This window comes from Triplophysa dalaica, chromosome 25, assembly GCF_015846415.1.
Source record: "Triplophysa dalaica isolate WHDGS20190420 chromosome 25, ASM1584641v1, whole genome shotgun sequence".
NCBI lineage: Eukaryota > Metazoa > Chordata > Actinopteri > Cypriniformes > Nemacheilidae > Triplophysa > Triplophysa dalaica.
The window spans coordinates 15,833,091-15,853,708 of NC_079566.1; the positions used below are offsets into that span (position 1 = coordinate 15,833,091).

At 39.7% G+C, this 20,618-nt stretch overlaps 1 protein-coding gene across 3 annotated transcripts; it reads left to right on the forward strand.

The window, feature by feature from the left end:
- Window positions 1-1,510: 1,510 nt before the first annotated feature.
- On the forward strand, window positions 1,511-13,384 carry lrrc3b (leucine rich repeat containing 3B). 3 transcript variants are annotated; one of them, XM_056741890.1, is made up of 3 exons: window positions 1,511-1,598; window positions 3,079-7,243; window positions 9,434-13,384. In XM_056741890.1, the coding sequence occupies exon 3, from the start codon at window positions 9,568-9,570 to the stop codon at window positions 10,351-10,353; it is 786 nt and encodes a 261-aa protein (XP_056597868.1). In that variant the 5' UTR covers window positions 1,511-1,598; window positions 3,079-7,243; window positions 9,434-9,567; the 3' UTR covers window positions 10,354-13,384. The 3 variants fall into 3 exon arrangements, with proteins under 3 accessions (XP_056597868.1, XP_056597870.1, XP_056597869.1); XM_056741892.1 differs by lacking the exon at window positions 3,079-7,243 and having other exon boundaries at window positions 1,532-1,598; XM_056741891.1 differs by lacking the exon at window positions 1,511-1,598 and having other exon boundaries at window positions 1,605-7,243.
- The last annotated feature ends 7,234 nt before the right edge of the window (window positions 13,385-20,618 follow it).

Genomic DNA, 20,618 nt, shown 5'->3' on the forward strand with positions numbered 1-20,618 from the left:
TGTTGCTTTGATGTTGAATAAACTGAATCAAGGTCCTTGAAACAGTCAGAAAAGAAAAAAACAAACAGCTCTTGAGCGAGATAAATGATCATCAAAGTCTAAGCTAAGTGACTGGAGCTTGGTTTTGTTTGTTTAGCTGAAAATGAGCGTCAAACTTTTGTTGATCAACTTCAGTTCGTTTGTCTTGAAATTGATGTTTCTCTATAATAATGGTCTGTGATCATTGACAGATAAATAATAGGAAAAAAACACATTAAACTGCATAATTTTTTGTAAACATTGAAAGTGAATTTGTGATAGGAACCATATCTTTCTTTTACATTTATATACTCATTATTACGTGTACATGTTACGTATTCATTTGGAAGACGCTTTCTGGAGTGAGTAAAGGATAGAATGAACAATATACATTTTTGACTGACAGACAGAGTAAGTGGTTAATCAAATAAATGCAAACATAAATTTTCTTTGCATTGTGTGGTCAAATGTTGATGGGATATTGATGGTTTGAATGCAGTTTGATTTTCCTATTCATGCCAAAAAACGCGATATTCATCGTATTGACTTCGCATTTAATCAGATTTACATGACAATAATAACATAGTTGATATTTTCACAGGGAAAGCAGTGTGGTTTAACACCCGCACATCCTCATTTTAAGAGGGCTGGAGTTACCCCGGTAACACACACGCGCGCACAGGCGAGGGCGCGCGCGACCGACAGCTCCGCTGAAGTCATGTTCGTTCAGAGAGTCGGTTCGTTCGGATCTTCTTTTAATAAACCGTTTCCACTACGCAATTCTATTCGTTTAGTTATGAAGGAAACCTGGTGTGACATCTGAGGTGACTGTGTTTATCCTTGTGTGAGAATTTGGGTGTTGCCTGTGTCCCACATATTGTGAGAATGATTTCAATGATCATTTATAACCGGCATCCAGACTGTCTCAGCACTATATCCTGATTGGGATGTTTAACACTCATTCAGTTATGTCTAGCCTTACTAACTGCACTTCAAAAAACTTATTTTTTTCTTGTTCTCCAGTAAAAATGACTACAAATTCTTGAATCAAGATGCAATTTCTTGATGAGGAAAATGACATAAGAAAAATTATCTTGAATTAAGGTTGTAGTCACTCAATTCAAGAATATTTTTCTTACCCCATTGGCAGATTTTTTGGCTGGTTTTAAGCACAAATTCACTGAAATTTCATCTATTTTTAATAAAAAGAAGACTAATTCAGTATGCTCATCAAGAAAATGCTTCTTGATTCAAGAATGTTTAGACACCTTTACTTGAAAACAAGAAAAAAGGTCTACACAAGAAAGTCATTTCTTGCAGTGTGTCATCGACTTCAAGTTTCGGCACCAAGATAACAGAGTGTTCCAGATGCTGAGAACAAGGAACTAACTATGTGCTGCCCTTTGCTAATAATATTAACATAGAGGTCTGCTATTTTTCCATATACCTCACTTCCTCTTTTATGCATATAAATATTTGACCTATACTCAATAAACATTGGACTCTGATTGAACTGCACTTCTGTGTCTGTGTCATTCTTGGTCTCCAAGCCTGAAACTTTGTGTGTTACATTAAAAGGGGTAAGTGTTTTTAATATTTCTTTTTCTGACTTGAAGAAATATAACGCTTACCCTATAGGATTCCTGTGATTGATATTTCGTAGATGAAATAGGGTATTTTCAACTCATTGTTAGTGAGATTTAGGTCCAATGGGACAGTGTGGCTGGCAACAGTTATTGATTAAACAATTATTAACGCAAGAGTGAATTTGATATACAGTCCTGATCACACTGTGTATGTTGATCGCGGTGCAGCTTTGCTATTCAGAATATAAGATTTGTTGTTCAGAAAATCTGTTTTGTTGTGATTCTGAAAATTCAATTCTTATTCGAAAGGTTGTATTAAATTGGGAAATAAATAATTGGTATCACTACTGTATGTCACCCACGGTCGCAATACGATACATTGACTAAAGTTGAAACAGTTGGTCGATTGAGCACTGAAGATTGGTACCTAGAACCGAAACTTCTCTAAGATTCTATTGCTGCTATTTTGGAATCGAGCTGGCAAAGGGCATGATGAAAGAAGGGTGGGGCGACCCATTATGGGATTATCCATACATGAATAAATCTTATGCCGTATGGAAGGAAATGAAAAAGGTGTGGGACCAGGGTCCCGAGAAAAGCAAATTGTCGATTATGTTGCGAACAAGAAGTGATGTGCATCTGAGAGGCCTCCATACTCTGATTTAAGCCAACCCGAGAGTCTTCCTTCTGCACCTCTGACGACACCATCGCAACCCAAATATATTTCAAAACCTAAACATAGGGGGCAGGAAAAAAGAGCTAATAATACGATTGCTAGAATGATTGATGATGAATCTGACACGCGTAAAGCGCTTCAAAACTCAAGAGTAAGAACTGGAATTACCGTCAATGTGAGACCATTAAGAATGTCTGTGGAAGCAATTTGTAAAAGTTTGCCGTCTCCACATGAAGCGGGTAGATATGTGACTATTTTACAAACACATACGAAATATGCACATTTTACAGGTACAGATTTCCGCTCGGTGTTGTTAAGAACACTCAAGAATGATGTGACTGAAGAATTGTTGATTGACAAGTGTCCTGCGTTATCACTTGACAATTATGAAATCACCAGAAGTGGTGCGGCTCAAAATCCACGCGAATTGTTTTGGGAAAACCCTGCAAATGTTGAATCATTCTTTAAACAGTTGAGAGTTTTTCTTGATGAATGTTTAGGAAGCACACAGGATTTATCCTTTGCAGCAAGCACTAGACAGGTAGCGAGAGAGTCAGCGGCTCAATTCTTTGTGCGTTTTAAAACAGCATGTTATTAAAGATTCTAAATTCCCAATGACTAATGAAATAACGCCTCTGTTTATTTACATGTTGTTAAATAACATGAATACAAAACAAGCGAAATTAATCAGAATTACAACTTCAAACTTCCATGATATGCTCATAGACGCTCTAGGAAAACGAATAAGGGAACTTGAGGCATGTGGTGGTTTTGCAGTTAAAGTTGCTGTGTTTACAGGACAACTGAAGGGGAACTTTGGCCGCACTTCAACTCCTGATCCGCAGCATCCTATCCAAAGGAGGAAGTCTGATACCATATGTTTTCATTGCGGAAAGAGGGGCCATTTCAGACGCGAGTGCAGGCAGTTGAGAAAGCAGGAGTCACTTCTGCTAAACTCGGGTGACACACACTCAACACAGCGGAGGAACGAGAACTCGGGTCACTCGAACCAAGCATAGGGGTGCCCACAGAGTGATGTCAGGTCTAAGTTATGTATGATGAGCAGAGGGATTCACCTTATTTTACTCTTATGGTGAATGGACAGCCTCGAACTTTACTGCTTGATACAGGAGCAGATGCTTCATCTATGACTTCTAACAGTTATGAGGGTCCTGTAACTAATCAAATAATTTACTCTGTGGGAATTTCCGGAACTGACATTGAATGCGCTGTGACGCCTCCTTTGGAGGTTAAAGCCTACGGTATTAAATCATTTTTTAAACAAATTTACAATTATTCCAGGTGCGCCATTAAATCTTACATGACGCATTAATGAGTATGGATATTAAAGGTACAGTTTGTAGTAATTGCTGCTACAGGGCACACGACCCAAACAACAACAATCGCGTAGCTTGATGACGCTGTGTAGAAGTGTAGAATGATGGGATATGTTGTCTTTAACTCCTCCGCTCAGACAGGAACGAGAAATCATGTTAGCGGAAGAGGTAAAGTAATAAAGTTTTATAAACGTTGCTTCATTTTATTTCATTATGAATTAGACCCAAGTAATGTAAGGTTTAAAACTAAATTGTCAGTCATAGATGTTACAGTAATTGTCCAATTTGATGGTGTGATAACAGTGCGCAGTTTTAAGTGTTCAAATCAATCATAGTAAACGTTATTTTTTAATGTACCCACATCATTTGTTATAATGGTAGACAGACCGACGGTACAAATTACTTCAGCATCTGTCTACGACAGTGTCACGCGGTTGCTACGTCAGTAAGGCGGTAACAAAGGGTAAAGCGGATATGACGCCATTGACAGGCGACTAAATGACCCCGGTCAACTGTTTAGAATGGAGATTTTCTCACGATTTAAAAGCAGTTGGAAACATTTGAGATATTGTAAGTACTAAAATATATAACTTGGCCTAGTGGTTTTTGGATACTTTACTGCAAAATTCTTACAAACTCTACCTATAAATTTACTAACCGAAAAGCTGTTTTTTCTTTTCTGTCCAGTTTACAGGCATCCGTCAATCCGTTGCCGACATGTGGACAGCCAAGTGGTTCACATGCGCCTGTTTCCGGGTGCAGCATGCCTACACGGGTGGACTCCATGATTAACTTTGTTATGGTCTCAGTTCAAGGATGGCACTGGTTTCATTGACATGGAACCTTACAAAGCCAAACTTAAAACAAACAAGCCGGTCTACATTAAACAATACCCTTTGTCTAAAGATAAGGAAGAAGGTATTAAGCCTTTGATTGAAAACGAATCATCCAGCAGGGTGTCCTCGAACCAACACATTCACCATGCAACCCGCCTATAAATCCTGTAGTTAAAGCTGATGGAAAAACTTGCCGATTAACTCAAGATTTGCGAGCTATTATTCAGTTAATCATACCCCTTGCACCAATTGTACCTGATGTTCCAACTGTTATAAACTCTGTTCCATAGTCACATAAGTATTTTACAGTCATTGATTTGTGTGCAGCTTTTTTCTCGTTACCTGTACACCCAGAGACTCAACATTTGTTAGCTTTTACATTTAAAGGGAAACAATATTCATGGAAACGCCTTGCACAGGGATATACGGACTCACCTGCTGTTTTTTCTGCAGCAATACACAAAACTTTGGCCAAAATGGCTGATTTGCCTTGAACAGTTTGTGTGCTTCAGTTTGCAGATGTCATCCTCGTGTCAGGGGAGACGGAGGAGAACTGTGAGAACGCATCTGTTATTGTTTGCAATGTACTGTACTTGTTGAAACAGATTTCAAAGCATGAAAGAGAAACTGCAATGGGTCAAGACTAAGGTGACCTATTTGGGACATGTGCTTATGCAGGGTCTCCAAGCAATATCAACTGACAGGGTCCAGATGATCAGAAACATAAAGTCCCCACGAACAGTGCAGCAGCTCCAAAGTTTTCTGGGACTAATTAACTATTGTAGATCGTGGATACCTGTCTGCGCGACTCATGATAGGAACCTGAGGGGTCTGGTAGATGACAAAACTCTGCCCAACACACGACTGAAGTGGACTGCTGAGGCAGACGAACATTTTAATGCCTTGAAAGAAGCCATCACTACCACCCAAGCATTGGGCCTACCGGACCACACCAAGACTTTACGTGCATGCTAGAGAGGCAGAGGGTGTAGCTGTTGGTGTCCTGTTGCAACTGCATGGTTCCACTTACAGACCAGAAGCATATCTGTCTAAAAAGTTAGATAACATAGTCACAGGTATGCCAGCATGTCTTTGTGCTGTGGTTGCAGCGGCTCTGATTGTTCCGATGGCCGAGAAAACTGTTGTGTCACACCCATTACACAACATGCAAGCCACACGACAGCGCAACGACACTCGGGTTACGAGGCTACTCTTCTGGCAACAAAAAATCTTAGCATTCAAACTACAGCAAACATTAATCCTGCTTTGCTGTGTATTTTGGGTATGGTGGACATGGCAGATTTGAATGTTGATCATGATTGCATCTTTGAACTGACAACCTCTTACTCTTACTTAAGTTATGTTGATGGGTCTTGTTCGAAGCCCTCTGATGGTGTCTACCTTTGTGGCTATGCTGTGGTTTCCGACTCAGGAAAGGTAATAGAAGCTTTTGCTCTAGACTACAATTTGGCCCAAACTGCAGAGCTGGTAGCATTAATTTGAGCCTGTGAGCTGATGACAGAAAAGCGAGCCACGAGTTACACAGACTCCAAGTATTTGTTAAGGTGTACCGAAGTACCACGGACCAGCAACTGTGATTGGCGTGACCCGGATAGGAGTTCTGCCAAACTACCAGCCGCAGTGGATACACGCTTCCAGACTGAAGTTGTGTTCTTCAGGAGAGCAGGCAAGATCCAATTTAACATAGAATCTCAACAGGGGACTCACCTTACTGCACCTCAGTGTGGAGAAAGCACTGACTACGCTGAGGAAAGAACTACCTTTCGTGAGGTGGGGGCCACCCAAAGCAAGAAGATAGAAGGCCCATTGAGCCAACAGTGCCGACTCCGTACTCACCCCTGAGTGCACTAAGGGCCAAATTCTTATGCATATACTAGATATCAACTCCTTCACCGAATGTACGATTGCAGAAGCCCTCGTTGTGTTTGGAGAAAACGTTGTTATGCTAAAGTCAAAATTGATGTGGGTATACTTTATTCATATATTTGAAGGTATGTTTTGTTTCTTTTAAGTGACACAGCGTTGTTTGTAAGACTGTTGGTCTGAGAGTGGCCATTGTGGGAATTTGGGTTTTGCCTGTGTCCCATACATTCCACACTGTTTTAAGCACTAAATCTAGCTTCTGATGTTTCTTTATGTCACTGAGAGTTACGACTTCAAGTGTCTGTACCAAGATAGCAGCATGTTCCAGATGTTGAGAACAAGGAACTAACAAAGTGCTGCCCTTTGCTAAAAATACTATCTTAGAGGTCTTTTATTTTTCCATGACATACGTCACTTTCTCATTTATTCGTATATTTTGGACCTGTCCTAAATCAACATTGGACTTGATTGAACTGCATTTCTGTGTCTGTGTCATTCTTGGTCTCCGGATCCTTTGTGTGTTCCATCGACTAGACTCTTCAACCTACTTACTAATCAAAAAGTGATCATCTTAGATACACCTCACAGTATGCACTGTTTTATCGTCGTTACCGAAACCATCCCCACTATAATTATTCGGGCTATTTATGGTTGTTCACTCCCTCACACAACCCGATTCACAAACGCTCTCGATCGAGTCGGTTCAGTACAAATGATTCGATTCGCGAATCGGTCCTCAGAAGAGGGCGCGATCGAACCCCTCCCAGTCACTCCCGCGAACATCACACAACAATCTGCAGGATATGCGAGACATTGTGAGACACGAGGACTGATCGCGTGCACCAGAAGATGTGTGAGGATGTTCAGCATCACGGATGCGGAGATTCACGAGTGTTTGTGTCGCAGGTGAGAGACACGCATGTCGCCTGTTGCACGCACGCAGAAAACACACACTGGACGTGCGTTCATATGTGTCGCGTGTACACTTTACTACATGCATTTTGATATCTGCAGAACATGCTTCTCATATGTGCGTGCAGAATAAATTGAGAGGATTTACGTTGCATTCGTGTCATCCGCATCTTCTGAAAATCGTTTGACATCATTGATGCTTTTTCGTGTGCGGTTTTTGGGTGTGTGTTTGATTGTTTAGACAGTTGTTGATTCATCTCTTCTAATGTAACGTTAACACTCACGCGGATTAAATTCACACTGATCTCGTGTTGACTCGGGTGTGGAAACATCATCTGTGATGTCGACAAGGAGAACAAAAGTTATTTTGTGCGTGTCTGTGTTTGTTTGTTGTGAGATGGTGATGTTCAGACTGTAAGGGGTCAGACATAATGTGACATCTTCTAGGATTTCATCAAAGCTTTGAGTCTGCTCATATGTGTGATTGTATTCGTGTCTAATGTGAATCACATCTGCTGTTGAGATGTTGTCATTTCATTCTTTTTAAACCTCTGCTCCACACTTTCTTTCTCTTGAGCCTTTACACAAAATAAAATAAAATCTGTATTTCAAATACATCTGCTATTGAATTAAAGAAATTCATTCGTTTTCATTCAGGTACTCTCACAGATTCCAAGTTTACTTAAATTAGTCAGAGCAAAAAATGATTTTAATAGTCCTTATGTCTTCTAAATGCATAAATGTGAAATGTAAATGTTCCTCATCTGCATAATTTTCCGATTATGAGTCGTAATGTATTATAATGACTGTAATGATGATAAAAGCTTTACGGTCAGTTTAACTTTCCTTAGGGATGTGAATGAGATCTGCGCCTGATCATATGCACCAAACATGATTTTTCTACATCAATTCTTATTATTTTAAGTGGAGGATTTGCAGGACTTGTCGTTTGCTTCAGATCATGAGATGGTTTAGAATATAGAATATTCGTCTTGCATAAAAATTCATCTATATATATATATATGTTTTTTATTGTGCGTTCTAATTAATATCAATCAAACTGCATTTGGTTTGTGTTGATTTAAGCCATAATTACTCAAAAAATACAACTAACTTACACAATAAAAACATAATAACATCATAAAAAACACGATTTTTATTATCTGGTTTTGGAACAAAACACTATATATTAATATCTTTGCCTTTGTTGTGTAGCCTCTATCCAGAATGTAGTTTGTCATTAATTTGTGTAACATCAATAGTACCTGTAAATAAACTGGTTTTGACCAGTTATTTTTTGATTTCAACTAGAATTATTTTACACTGCAAAAAAATACTTTCTTACTGGAAAACAAAACAAAATTACTTAGAATTCTTGAATCACGATGCATTTCTCGATGAGCAAAACTACCTGTCTTGTATTTAGACAAAAAATATGCATCTTGATTCGAGAATTTTTAGTAATTTGTACTGGAAAACAAGACAGAGATACTAAAGTATATAATCATTTTTTGCACTCTAGGATCTATATTTTGTAGTTTTGACTTGTCAGTCACACAGTAGAGATGTGTGTGAGCTGTCTTCATACAGAATGTCCCATGAGATGTATGGAATACCAGTACTTCAGCTGAGGACTCACACACACACACACACACACACACACACACACACACACACACACACACACACACACACACACACACACAGAGAGAGAGAGAACAGGGCAGGTTAACTGTGCTCAGAACAGATCATTCTATCAATAAATGATACTACATGCTGTGTTGAATTATTCTATGTGTCTTTCAGTTCTGGATTTGGACATGGTGTCACAAGCGTGATGAGGTTAACATGTTTTTCTACAATTGAATGATTTCCATAATGACTCCGTGTGCTAAACTGAGCGCGCTCAGGCGACAACATTCCATGCGATGATTTATTTTCATGAACCGTGATGAATGTCACGAATGAGAGAAGCATGTGTTCAGTTTGAATGTGTGTTAATTATAGCCCGTGACCTTCACCGCGTGTTACAGCTCTGTCAACTCGTCTGCATGTCAGAATATAACCAGATTTAAACACAGAGATTCAAATACATTTTTAATGTCGAAATACTTTATGTCATGCATATGCGTTTGAGCAGTTTGAACGCTGCGATGGTAACCTCCCTGTGGTCTTCCCTCGCAGGTTTAAACGCACGATGATCGCCGCCGGACGCTTCTATCCAGAGACCCGAGGTTCGTGCTGACGGCCATGGGGCTCCGGTGATCGCCCCGGGCGTCGGTTCGCCGGCGTCAGGAGCATGTCGAGCGCCCGTCAGCATGACGCCGTTGGACCTGTGGCTTTCGCGTTCCATCCCCATGTGTCTCCTGCTCCACAGTCTGGTTCTGATGGCCCTCTGCCTTCCGTCCGCCAGCACCTGTCCCAAAGGCTGCACCTGTCAGCGCTCCGAGAGCCCCCCACACGGCCTCAACGTCACCTGTAGCTTGTCGCGCTTGAAGGAGATTCCGCCCGACGTGCCGCCCGACACGCAGCTGCTCCAGCTGGACAGGAACCACATATCGCTGGTGCCCGACCGCATCTTTCATGGCTTGAGGATGCTGCGGAGGCTCAATCTGTCGCACAACGCCGTGGAGACGCTCGGGGAGGGGGCCTTTGTGGGTCTGGAGGGCTCCCTGGAGTTCCTGGACCTGTCTCACAATCGCATCACCAACGTGCACAAGGACGCTTTCGTGCGGCTGAAGGCCCGCGTGCTGGTGGACAACAACCCGTGGCACTGTGATTGCGCTCTGCAGCAGGCGCTGGGCGGCATGGCGCACAACCACGAGGCGGCCACGCGCGTCCTCTGCCGGAGTTCCGAGCTTACAGACCAAGAGGGCCAGCCGTTCTTGGCGGTGGATGCTGACTTGTGCAACCTCGCCAAGCGGACAACCGACTACGCCATGCTGGTGACCATGTTCGGCTGGTTCGCTATGGTCATCTCCTACGTGGTCTATTACGTGCGGCAGAACCAGGAGGACGCCAGGCGACACCTCGAGTACCTGAAGTCCCTTCCTAGCAAACCCAAAAAGCCGGACGAACCGGAGGACATCAGCACGGTGGTGTGAGATGGTCAGCCGGACTTTACAGCACGCGTCTCCATGTGGTTTGACATAGTTAAGCCGTCTTCTCTTTTCCAGTGTGCTTTCATGTATGTAGAACACGTCCGGCTGAGAGAGTCATGGCGTTTCTGTCGTCCTGTGTAATAGCCACCGCCGGCGTGAGAACGTCTCGTTTTCTATTCTACTATGTCGTACGCTTGTCAGTCGTTCATGAGTGGTAAAGGGATGTTGAGAAAGGAAATCTCAGGTGTTGATAGACTCCAGTGATTTATAAGAACCCCGCCCACGTTTTGATGCCGCAACGTTTTGTAACGTTAGCTACAATCATTTTCGAAAGAAAGCGTGGAACCCTTTATTAGCCGAACGCCGTCGAGGAATGTGGTCTTAAAGTGTTATCGTTACGCCCGATTTATTTGCACATCTTTGTTGAATGGTCACATGATGTCGTCCGTCAGTAATGTTAGTCTTGACACTCTTTGTCAGGTTGTATCTCGCGGGCTCGTGTTTGTCGGGTGTCGTCTTAAGGACGCTTCGGATGGCCGATGTGTTTAAGTTCAAGAGTTTATTACCTTCGCATAAACTTTCACCTGTGAAACGGAGCTGTGGTGTGTAATGAAAGCATCTCTCTCTCTCTCTCTCTCTCTCTCTCTCTCTGTTATATTATTGTGTCTACTGTAATGTGCCGGGATGGTTATGAGCAGAAAATTACACCTGTCAGTCTGTTTCTGGCCCTGGAGAACCAGAGAAGAGACGGCGAAGGAAATGAAAAATAGAAATGCAGGCGGCTCACACAGATGATATCGGTGCAAGATATAGTGATCGTTTCAGATGATTATTCATGATTTTACTGTATTATATTATTTACATGCTACTCCAGTTTACTCAACAAAAAATGCCATGTTATTTCTACAAACATAGTATTGCATCCATATCCATATTATAACCATAGTACATGTCATATAAGAAAACTTTGTATTCATAGATGAAAGTGTGTATTCAAGATTAAGAACAAATGTGAAAAAAAGCTTGGTTTAATCGACCATCAGTAGACGGATGTGATGGAACATATGCAAAATCTCATGCCAGTGACACACCCCATTATACCGTTTTCGTCAGCAGAATAAGTCCGGTGCGTATTTTTTGTTATTTTGTCTTCTGTGTTCAGTAAAAAGCTGTTTGACAACATTTAAAGACATATAACCATCAGTCAGTTAAAGGGATAGTTCACCAAAAAAAGCTAATTCTGTCATCGTTTACTCAACACTCATGTCATTTCATACCTGTTTAAATCACTTTGTTCTGTTGAACACAAAGGAAGATATTTGGAAGAATGTAATCCAGTTTCATTACTGGAACATCATTGACTACCAGGGCTGGGCAGGTTACTTTTAAAATGTATTTGACTAGGCTACAAAATACTTTGTTATCCGGAACGTATTTTCATTAGTTTTGTAACTTAATCTAAATATTTTGGAATACTAATAAGGTACTTTACATAAAACAAAGGGCTTGTGAAACAGAAGACTCGGTTATTTAAATTAGCATGCAATTCGAAACCAGATTCTTTTTGTTTTGTTAAAATTATTAAAATTTAGCATATTCTGCAAGGGGGATGAAATTTATGAAGCTTTTGCAGATTGTCAGAGTCAGAGAGTCGGAGAATCACAGATTGCTGTTGACATTAAATGTCTGTTACAGTTTATATTAATGTTTAAATGAGATTCCAAGTTCTGAAATACTGTAATTTGATTAGCATCCATTTAAAAGCAACCATAATGAAATACACTCTCAAATTTTGTATTTTAAATACGTAATGTATTTTGTTACTCTCCGGGCCTGTTGATTACCATAGTACAACAAATTAAGTAGTCAAAGGTGCACCAGAACTCCTAGAACCTACATTTTCCAAAATATAATAACGAAACAAAAAAATATACAATACTTTTATACCATAGTAATAGATGAACTCCCAGAACATTCTTCTAAATATCGTTCTCTGTGTTTGACAGAACAAAGACATTTAAACAAATTTGGAACAATCTGAGGGCGAGTAGATGACGACAGAATTTTCATTTTGGGGTAAACTGTCCCTTTAATGATTGATTGATTGACAATGTAAACGTGACATCACATCATCCCGAAGCGTATAGAAACATAAGAACAACATTAAAGTGACTTTGCGTACAGAAATCCCTTTAAACGTGTGTGTGCGTGTGTGTTTGAATGTGTTGTATTGTGTGTCTGCAGTCGTATCGTGATGTTTTTAATGCAGATTCACACTGAAGCATGCTGTAGCCAAGGACACGCGGAGAGATGTTTCTAAGTGCCTGAAATACACGTCTATAACTCTCTCTCTCTCATACTTCCAGTTACTGATCACTTTCTTTTGAACGTTCAGTCCTGACGACCTCGAGTTTACCTGATCTGAAATGTGTCTGTAACACAAAAGATGTTAGTTATGGGTAAAGGTTTCATGATACGGTGGTTTAAATCTCCTTCACATGGTTGGTGTTGATGTTGTACCGCATGTCACTTCCACACCGTTGCACACGAATCACAGACGTAACAGACGGATGAAATTTCACCATGGTTTTATTATAGTAACCATAGCTATCTGTTTAAAAGCATAGTAACCACACATCACTATCACCATCCTTTAACTTAACAGGGTAACTTCACTTTTACTCTAATAAAACCATGGTTTATTTTCTAAAGGGTGATAATCAACTCGGATGAAAAAGCAGAGCATTCTGATGTATGTAGAGTCGGTGTTGTTGGTGAAATGATTGTTAAAAAAAATTTGATTGTGTGTAGAGATTCATACATCGACACGCGTGCATCATGTGACAGAGAGACGGTACTCAACACGGCTGCAGCATCCCTCTCTTCCCTCTCTCTTGATATGTTTTATGATGAAACTCTCTTCTGCTCCAAAAGTTGTTAACCTTGAAAATGTTCAACTGAAGGATGACTAATGGTACAGGACATTGTAAGCGCATGATGTAGAGAAACTGAAATAAAAGATTTATTCACTCTGTTTCGGCTATTAATGGGCACTTGTTTTTCTTCAGCTCATCTCTAAACCTAGTGAGCTCCCTATGTAGGTGATATTTCAAGGTACAGTTCTTCCATTGAGGCTTATCTATGAGAAATGCATGAAGACAAACTTTTTAACAGTGTTATGATTTGTGATGAAGTCACTTCATGCTCACTTACAAGGTGCCGTGTCTGTTAGGGTGCTTTCTATGCAGGCGGCTCACTAGGCCGATGTGCGATGTATACTGTACGTGTGTTACTGTATAAACATTAAACCTTTAATTCAAATATAACCGCAAAAATATCATTAAATACAGAAAACACACACACTGTTATTCTTCTTTTAGGGAATAATACGCCTCTAAACTCACACATTTGCATCCAGTGGCAATTCTCTGGCTGTGAGATAAAAACTGGAAGCTCATGAATAAAACACAGGCAGAATTCTGACAGGAGGCCAAAACTGAAGAGACCGAGATGAAAACAAAAGCATTGGAGAGGAGGACGGTGGTGAAAGCGTTGGTGATTCTCTGACACTGACAGCTGTTGTTCTTTTCATATGAAGCGTGGACACACATTAGCGTCTGAAACCGGCTACAAATTGAGTCTATTTTTGAGGCGATTTTGTGCGCCTCATGGTCAGCTGCTGAACGTGAGATTTCTGAGAGACATGTGTGAGACAAACAACGACATCTGGAAGAGCTGCAGAATCTTTCATGTGAATGTGGTGGTGTCATGTGCCGTCTTAACCTATAATACACTAACAGTCTGAAGAATATGACAAAAGATTTGGACATCTGATAATGTCAGAATTGTGTTCTAAACACACATTCTTTTTTGCAAGTAACTGATGACAATGTGATTTTATTGGATATATACGGTTACACGTTTCATTAAAGGTGCTTCAAAAGTAGGTGATGGATCCCATGGAAGGTCCTTTTGGTTCCATAAAGTACCTTTAACATCTGAAGAACCTTGCTATTTCAAAAAAGGTTGACATGGTTCTTTAAAGAACCTTTGATTCTTTGTGGAACCAGAAATGGTTCTTCTGTGGCATCGCTGTGACGAACCTTTCAAGCACTCTTTATTTTTAAGAGTTTTGTTTTCAAGTTCACACGTGTCAATCATCACATTTACTAAAGACATCAATTAAACCAAACCGACTTCTTTTTATTAAATGTTCTCTTTGAAAAGTGTGCTAGTGCTGATAATAAGATAAATGACACTTTTATATTTGTGATATTTTGTTGCCTGAAGCAATGACATTTGTGAACCTTAACACGGATCACTGTACTTGTTTTGTTTATAACAATGTCTTCACATCTTTTTTCAGAGGGAAGGTCCTTCAAAGGAGAACGACTCGCAGGCGTCTGTTTTTACCTGTTGTTTAGTTTGTGTATACTAAATCATTTTTAATTCCTAAACTGCTTTATAAATTGACAGTTTGTTTATTTATCACGTCAAATGTTCTTTCATTTGAGGATTATGAGGTTCTAGGCTTATTAGTTATTTCTTCAAACAGCATCTAATTTCATCTAGACTCTTTAGACATTTAATCTTTCTTTAGACAGTCTCATAACTGCCAAGAGCAAACTTCAGACCGACAAAACTAAAAGTGCTTCGACACTTCAAACGGACTTTTGAGTTTAAAATAGCCGTGAAAACCTTGAGAGGAGATCATGTGTTTGTACAGACATCTCAGTTATTACAAACACTGACACAAACACATCCACGTTGGAGTTTGATATAGATTTACAGTAGTGTTACGGATACCTCGTTCATGTTGGAGGTGATCTGTGACTAACTAAAGATGACACTGTGGTTTTGCTCATTCGTGATGAAATGTAATATTGTACACAAGAGTTTTGTTTGTTTGACAGAAACAGAAGCTGCTGTAGGTTGTTTCTCTAACTATCTCAAGCTGATGTGTTTGAAATCTCCTCCTGATGTGTGAGAGGCAGAAGACGAACATCAGCTTTGACTGCACGTCATGTGGTGTCCGGACCACGAGCAGGTTCGGACACGTTTACATTTAATGAGAGTTTTGTGTGGAGTCTGAAACCACAGATGTGTGTTTGGACGCTGTGTGGAGTCCCTGTGGATGCTGGAATCATGTTTGTCTGTTCTATAAATATAACTCCAGCCTGAGAGACCGAAACTGAGCAATCACAGAGATGATTGTGTGCTGAAAACAACACTGATCATGTGTTTCTGGACAGATTGATGCAGAAGATTTTACAGCTCTGGTGTTTTACGGTAAATCTGTGAGATCTGGTGATCATTTTGCGGTCATTCAGATGGCACACGTGAGAGTACTGGACTCTGTTTTCAAGAGAAAACCTGAGAGGCAGGAGTAGGAGGACAGTTCAACCAAAAATGAACATTCCTTCAGCGTTTATTCATCCTCCTGTCATGTCAAAGCTGAGTTTCTTTCTCCTACACAATGAACCACTGAGACATTTCTCATAATATCTTCCTTTGTGTTTCACTGAGGAAAGAATCATGAGGACCATGCAATCATCTCTTTAGTCATCTCGTTGCTGTTTAATAATTAGGTTTTGAATGATATGTGACTTGTGATTTGTTTTGGGTGGGAACCCTTTTGTGTGTTCCCATGATTCTTTGAGTTTGAGACTTCAGCTCATGAATAGTGTTTGAATTAAACAGAGGGATTCATTGTTAAGCTTTGACAACACGTTATCAAGAGAATCCAGTCTGAAAAGTTGACGATTTACCCTCTTATTAAAGTATTAATCTTATGACAAACCACCACATCTCACTCCAGCGATGAATGATTCATTTCTGAAATGAAGCCATTGTTTTCTAATGAATGCTTTTGTGTAAAGCTGACTCATTGTCATGCAGATCAACCAGAATATTCCATTTATGAAGACAAATCTTAACAATAAAGTCTGAACAACAAGAACAACAAGCAAAGTGTTTAATGAGAATGGCTCCTGTACATTTATTAAAGGGTTCACCCCAAAATATTATTTTGTCTTTTTTAGGGTGACTATTGTGTATTTCAGCAATTGTTGGGAAGAGTCTGTTGATGCATATAAATGTAGATTGTAGAGCTCAAATAATCATGATTTGTAGTTCTAAACCAAATTTCGCTTTCTGTAACTTCTAATGACATTTTAGACCCTTTCAGTCTGGTTTTAAGGCCAAGCACAGTACTGAGTCCCCCATTTTAAGAGTGACGTGTTATCAGGCGACTCTGGTAAATGTGCAGTCCTTGTGCTGCTGGATTTAAGCACAGCCTTTGATTCTGTGGACCATTGCACTTTGTTAAATAGATTAAACCATGAGGACGGTATCCGTGATGCTGTTCTGGACTGGTTTCATTCTCAGTATATCTGTTGATTTCGAGAATTTTCATCATCCCAAGTGCTTTTCACCAGTGGGGTGCCACAGGGTTCAATTTTGGGTCCAGTTTTTTCTCCCTTTACATGCTTCCCTTACGCTTGATTCTTGAGGGTCATAAGGTTTCATATCACATCTACGCAGATGATACCCAGTAGTATTTACCATTAGATTCTGACTCTGTTCTTTCTCTGCTAGCGTGTCTAAAGGATCTTAAGGAATGAATGGATAAAACGTTCTCCAGTTGAATGAAAAAAAGACAGAGGTTATCCTGTTTGGCTACAAATCGCTGACTGACAAATATAGTGTAATTGGGCACCTTCAGTCAAAATCACTCTTGTGTTACAGATCTGGGGGTCGTTTTTGATTGCCACTTGAAGTTTGACAAACAAATTAACATAATTATTTCCAGTTAAAGCAGCAACGAAAGTTAAATCTTTCCTTTCTTTTAGAGATTTGGAGACCGTTATCCATGCGTTTATTTCCTCAAGGCTTAACTACTGCATCGCCTTTTCTGCTGGAAACAGTCAGTCATCACTCTCATCATTACAAATGGTCCAAAATTCTGCAGCTCACTTTTTTTGTCAAGGGTAGTTGTGCTGTAGCATGTTATTATGAATTACTGTTTTTATATCTGTCAGCCTTCAGATAATAATACTTGGAGTGATTTGTTTTTATCATGTATGTTTTTGCTAGTGCTTTGTAAGCACTTTGGTCAACACTTGTTGTTTTAAGGTGCTTTATAAATAAACCTTGACCTTGATTTGTGTCAATTTGATGAAAAATTTGTTTTGATTGCAGACTTGACAAATCTGAGCTCAGTTTGACACATTTATCAGACTTCCGACTCTTTTTTTCAGGAGAAATATCTGAGACGCAGATAAGAATAAATGAAGAGTTTCCATTGGCAATAATCTCATTGATGTCTATGGGAAATAATTGAGATATTAAAGAGATCTCAACTGTGATTTTTGTTAAAAACAGACAGAGTGAATCGGTCAGTGTTGTTTTTACCACCATGTCGGTAAGTTCTGAACGACTCACCTTGCGGTGGGTGTAAATTTAAATTCACACTACGGATTAGAGAACACACCTACACCCGCCTCCCGCCTCCATCCACTGATAAAACACTGTCTAGTGTATCTCCACTGACAATCACAAACATGTTTTCATGTTCACTTACATTCAAAAGACAAATCACGAGAACTGAGACTGAAATGAGATATGAAAGAGAAATAAAACGTTCCTATGATCTGCATGTATATCATTTACAGGTTTTATTTTCATGTTACCTGGCTGTTTTCTTCCGGTCTGTTGCTGGTTTTGAAGTGTCGTGGGCATAAAAACTGAACGCTTGGCTGTTTGTGTGTTATTTTTATTGTAATGTATTTTTAACACTGGAACAGAGGTTGCGTGAGTCGTCCATGGCAACACACATGTGATGCTGAGCTGTGTGTTTTAACACCAGGGGAATCTGTGAATCTCATGTGGCTTAAAGCACTTTCACATCTCTCTGCATGTTCAAATTGTGCTCAAACATTTTCATCCATCCTGCTCTTCATTCTGAGAAGAAACCTGACAGGAGCTAACGTTTCACTGAACGTCTGAAGCTTTCATGTACAGCTATTGAAGAGTTTAAACACACACAGCATATTTTAAGCAATGACAGCTAAATCTAGACTCTTTGTCTATTTAAAGCAAACAGCTTTTCCCCAAGTGCACATCACCACACAATGCTTCTATTGACCAAGTGCAATGAGAAATGTCATCAGAATTACAATCTGACCGTGATTGATCTATTACAGTATAATACTGACAACTTTACAGAACAAAAATATTATATTTGATTCATTCTATCTTTGTTGTGTTGTTATGCATCATATTCATTGTGTTTGACCTGTGTGTGAGCGTGCGTGTGTGTTCTGTCTCAATGGAAGTGATTCTGTGATGTTTATTCAAACCCAGCAGGCCTGAATATATCTGTTTATAGAAAGCAAACATGCCATTTGGCACCTTCTGTCTGCTCATCTCTGCCTACTTTCTGCTTCTCAGATCTCACACACACGTCCTCATTTATCTTTCCTTTGGCTCGGAGAGAACTTGAGGTGTGAGAATGTTCACGTTTATGTTTCTCCACATGCTCTGCATCTGATCTGCTCAAAGACAACATGACATCAAAACTGAGATATGTCTGCCTGTAATACAGAAAATACATCATCTCACATTATTACAACATTATATGATCTTCCAGCTCCGTGTGGCTGTCAGGGCATTTCTAGGCAACTCTAAAAGTGTCCGTGGGGTGCTGTTAGAGTTGCCTTAGTCTCGTGTAGCCTGGAACCTATCGATCTTCAATCTTGACTTGTTGCAGAAAGTGTGTGGCAGTCTGCAGATTTGACCAAAAATATAACATTTCAGCGAATTTGTGCTTAAAACAATCAAAAACAAATCTGCCAATAGGGTAAGAAAAATATTCTTGAATTTAGTGACTAAGAAAAAGGTCAACCTTAATTCAAGATTCTTTTTCTTGCAATACCTCCAAAACCTCCACCTCAGTCATATACGTGTTCTCTGAAAATCTCAGATGTGTTGCGACGGTGGTTCATCTTATGCAATACCTCATTTGTCGCTTTTTTTTTTTTCTTAATCATCGTTTGACTTTTGGGATGTCTTTTAGAAACAGAGAGATGTAATGAAGTGGTGGAGAACGACCTGCAGAGGTTCACAGCCCACAACACGCTGCCTCGCTCCTCAAGAAGTCTTCTGGTAATTAATTTCTGTACGCCTCATTGAGGGCGGCTTTGGCCTTGTGTCTCTCCGCTAAGTTAATATTTGCTTAATTGTGTTATTCAGGGCAGAGAGCCAAGACTGAGGGTTTGTCGTGCATGCTGCTTTATGGGGAAAAAATAATAAGGTGCCATCTGATGCGTTCACTTACAGAATAAAACATGATATAAGAATAAACAACCGTCTGTCTTGTTGAAATCTCCTGGAGCAGAGCAGCTCTCGTCTGGCTTGTGCTCTTCTCTCTCTAGAGAAAAACAAAGTGCAGGTTTTATGGAATCAATCGGCGTCTGATGGGAATTGAGGCTATAAAAAGAAATAAAAGGGGAAATACCTTCATTCTGTGGCCGCACACAGACGAGAATCAATAGGACAGCAGAGGGTTTTCTCACCTCATTCACAGAGTTCACAGATGTTTTGCTCGAGCGTCTGATGCTTTCAGACAGAAACACAACATAGAGACATCTGTTATGATTTCTCACATTAAAAAATGATTATGTTAACCTTTACTGTATCTTCTCTCTGTGTTTCTATTGTCTTTCTCTTCCCGTGCCTTCAAGAGATCAAATATAAAGCCTTTCTATATCCTAACACAGTATTTGGCTGCTAAAAGGTGTGAATGTTTCTGCAGCGGACTGGATTTAATCTGAATGCATTTACATATTTTGAAGAGATATAAAAACAGCAGGAGTGGATTGGTACAGTCTGATTGGGTTTTATTCTTTGTCAGTGTTTTCTGATTTAACTCTGATCAGGAGTCAGGATTTTTTAAGCTATTTATTTTTTATTTGCACACATTTTTCATTGCTTTAGATAGAAACATATTTATATATAAGAACGCTCTTTATTTGTCTGTCTGTCTATAAACGCATATGAACAGTGTTGGGTGTAACTAGTTACTAAGTAATTAGTTACTGTAATTTAATTACTTTTCCCTTGAAAATGTAAAGTAAGGGATTACTCTCATGTTTTCTGTAATTTAAATACAGTTACTTTTGATGTAATTAAACTAAATATTTTTGGAAATACATGCGTGTGCAATACTGTAATTGACATCAAAATTCAAAGTCTTACTTTAAAATCTG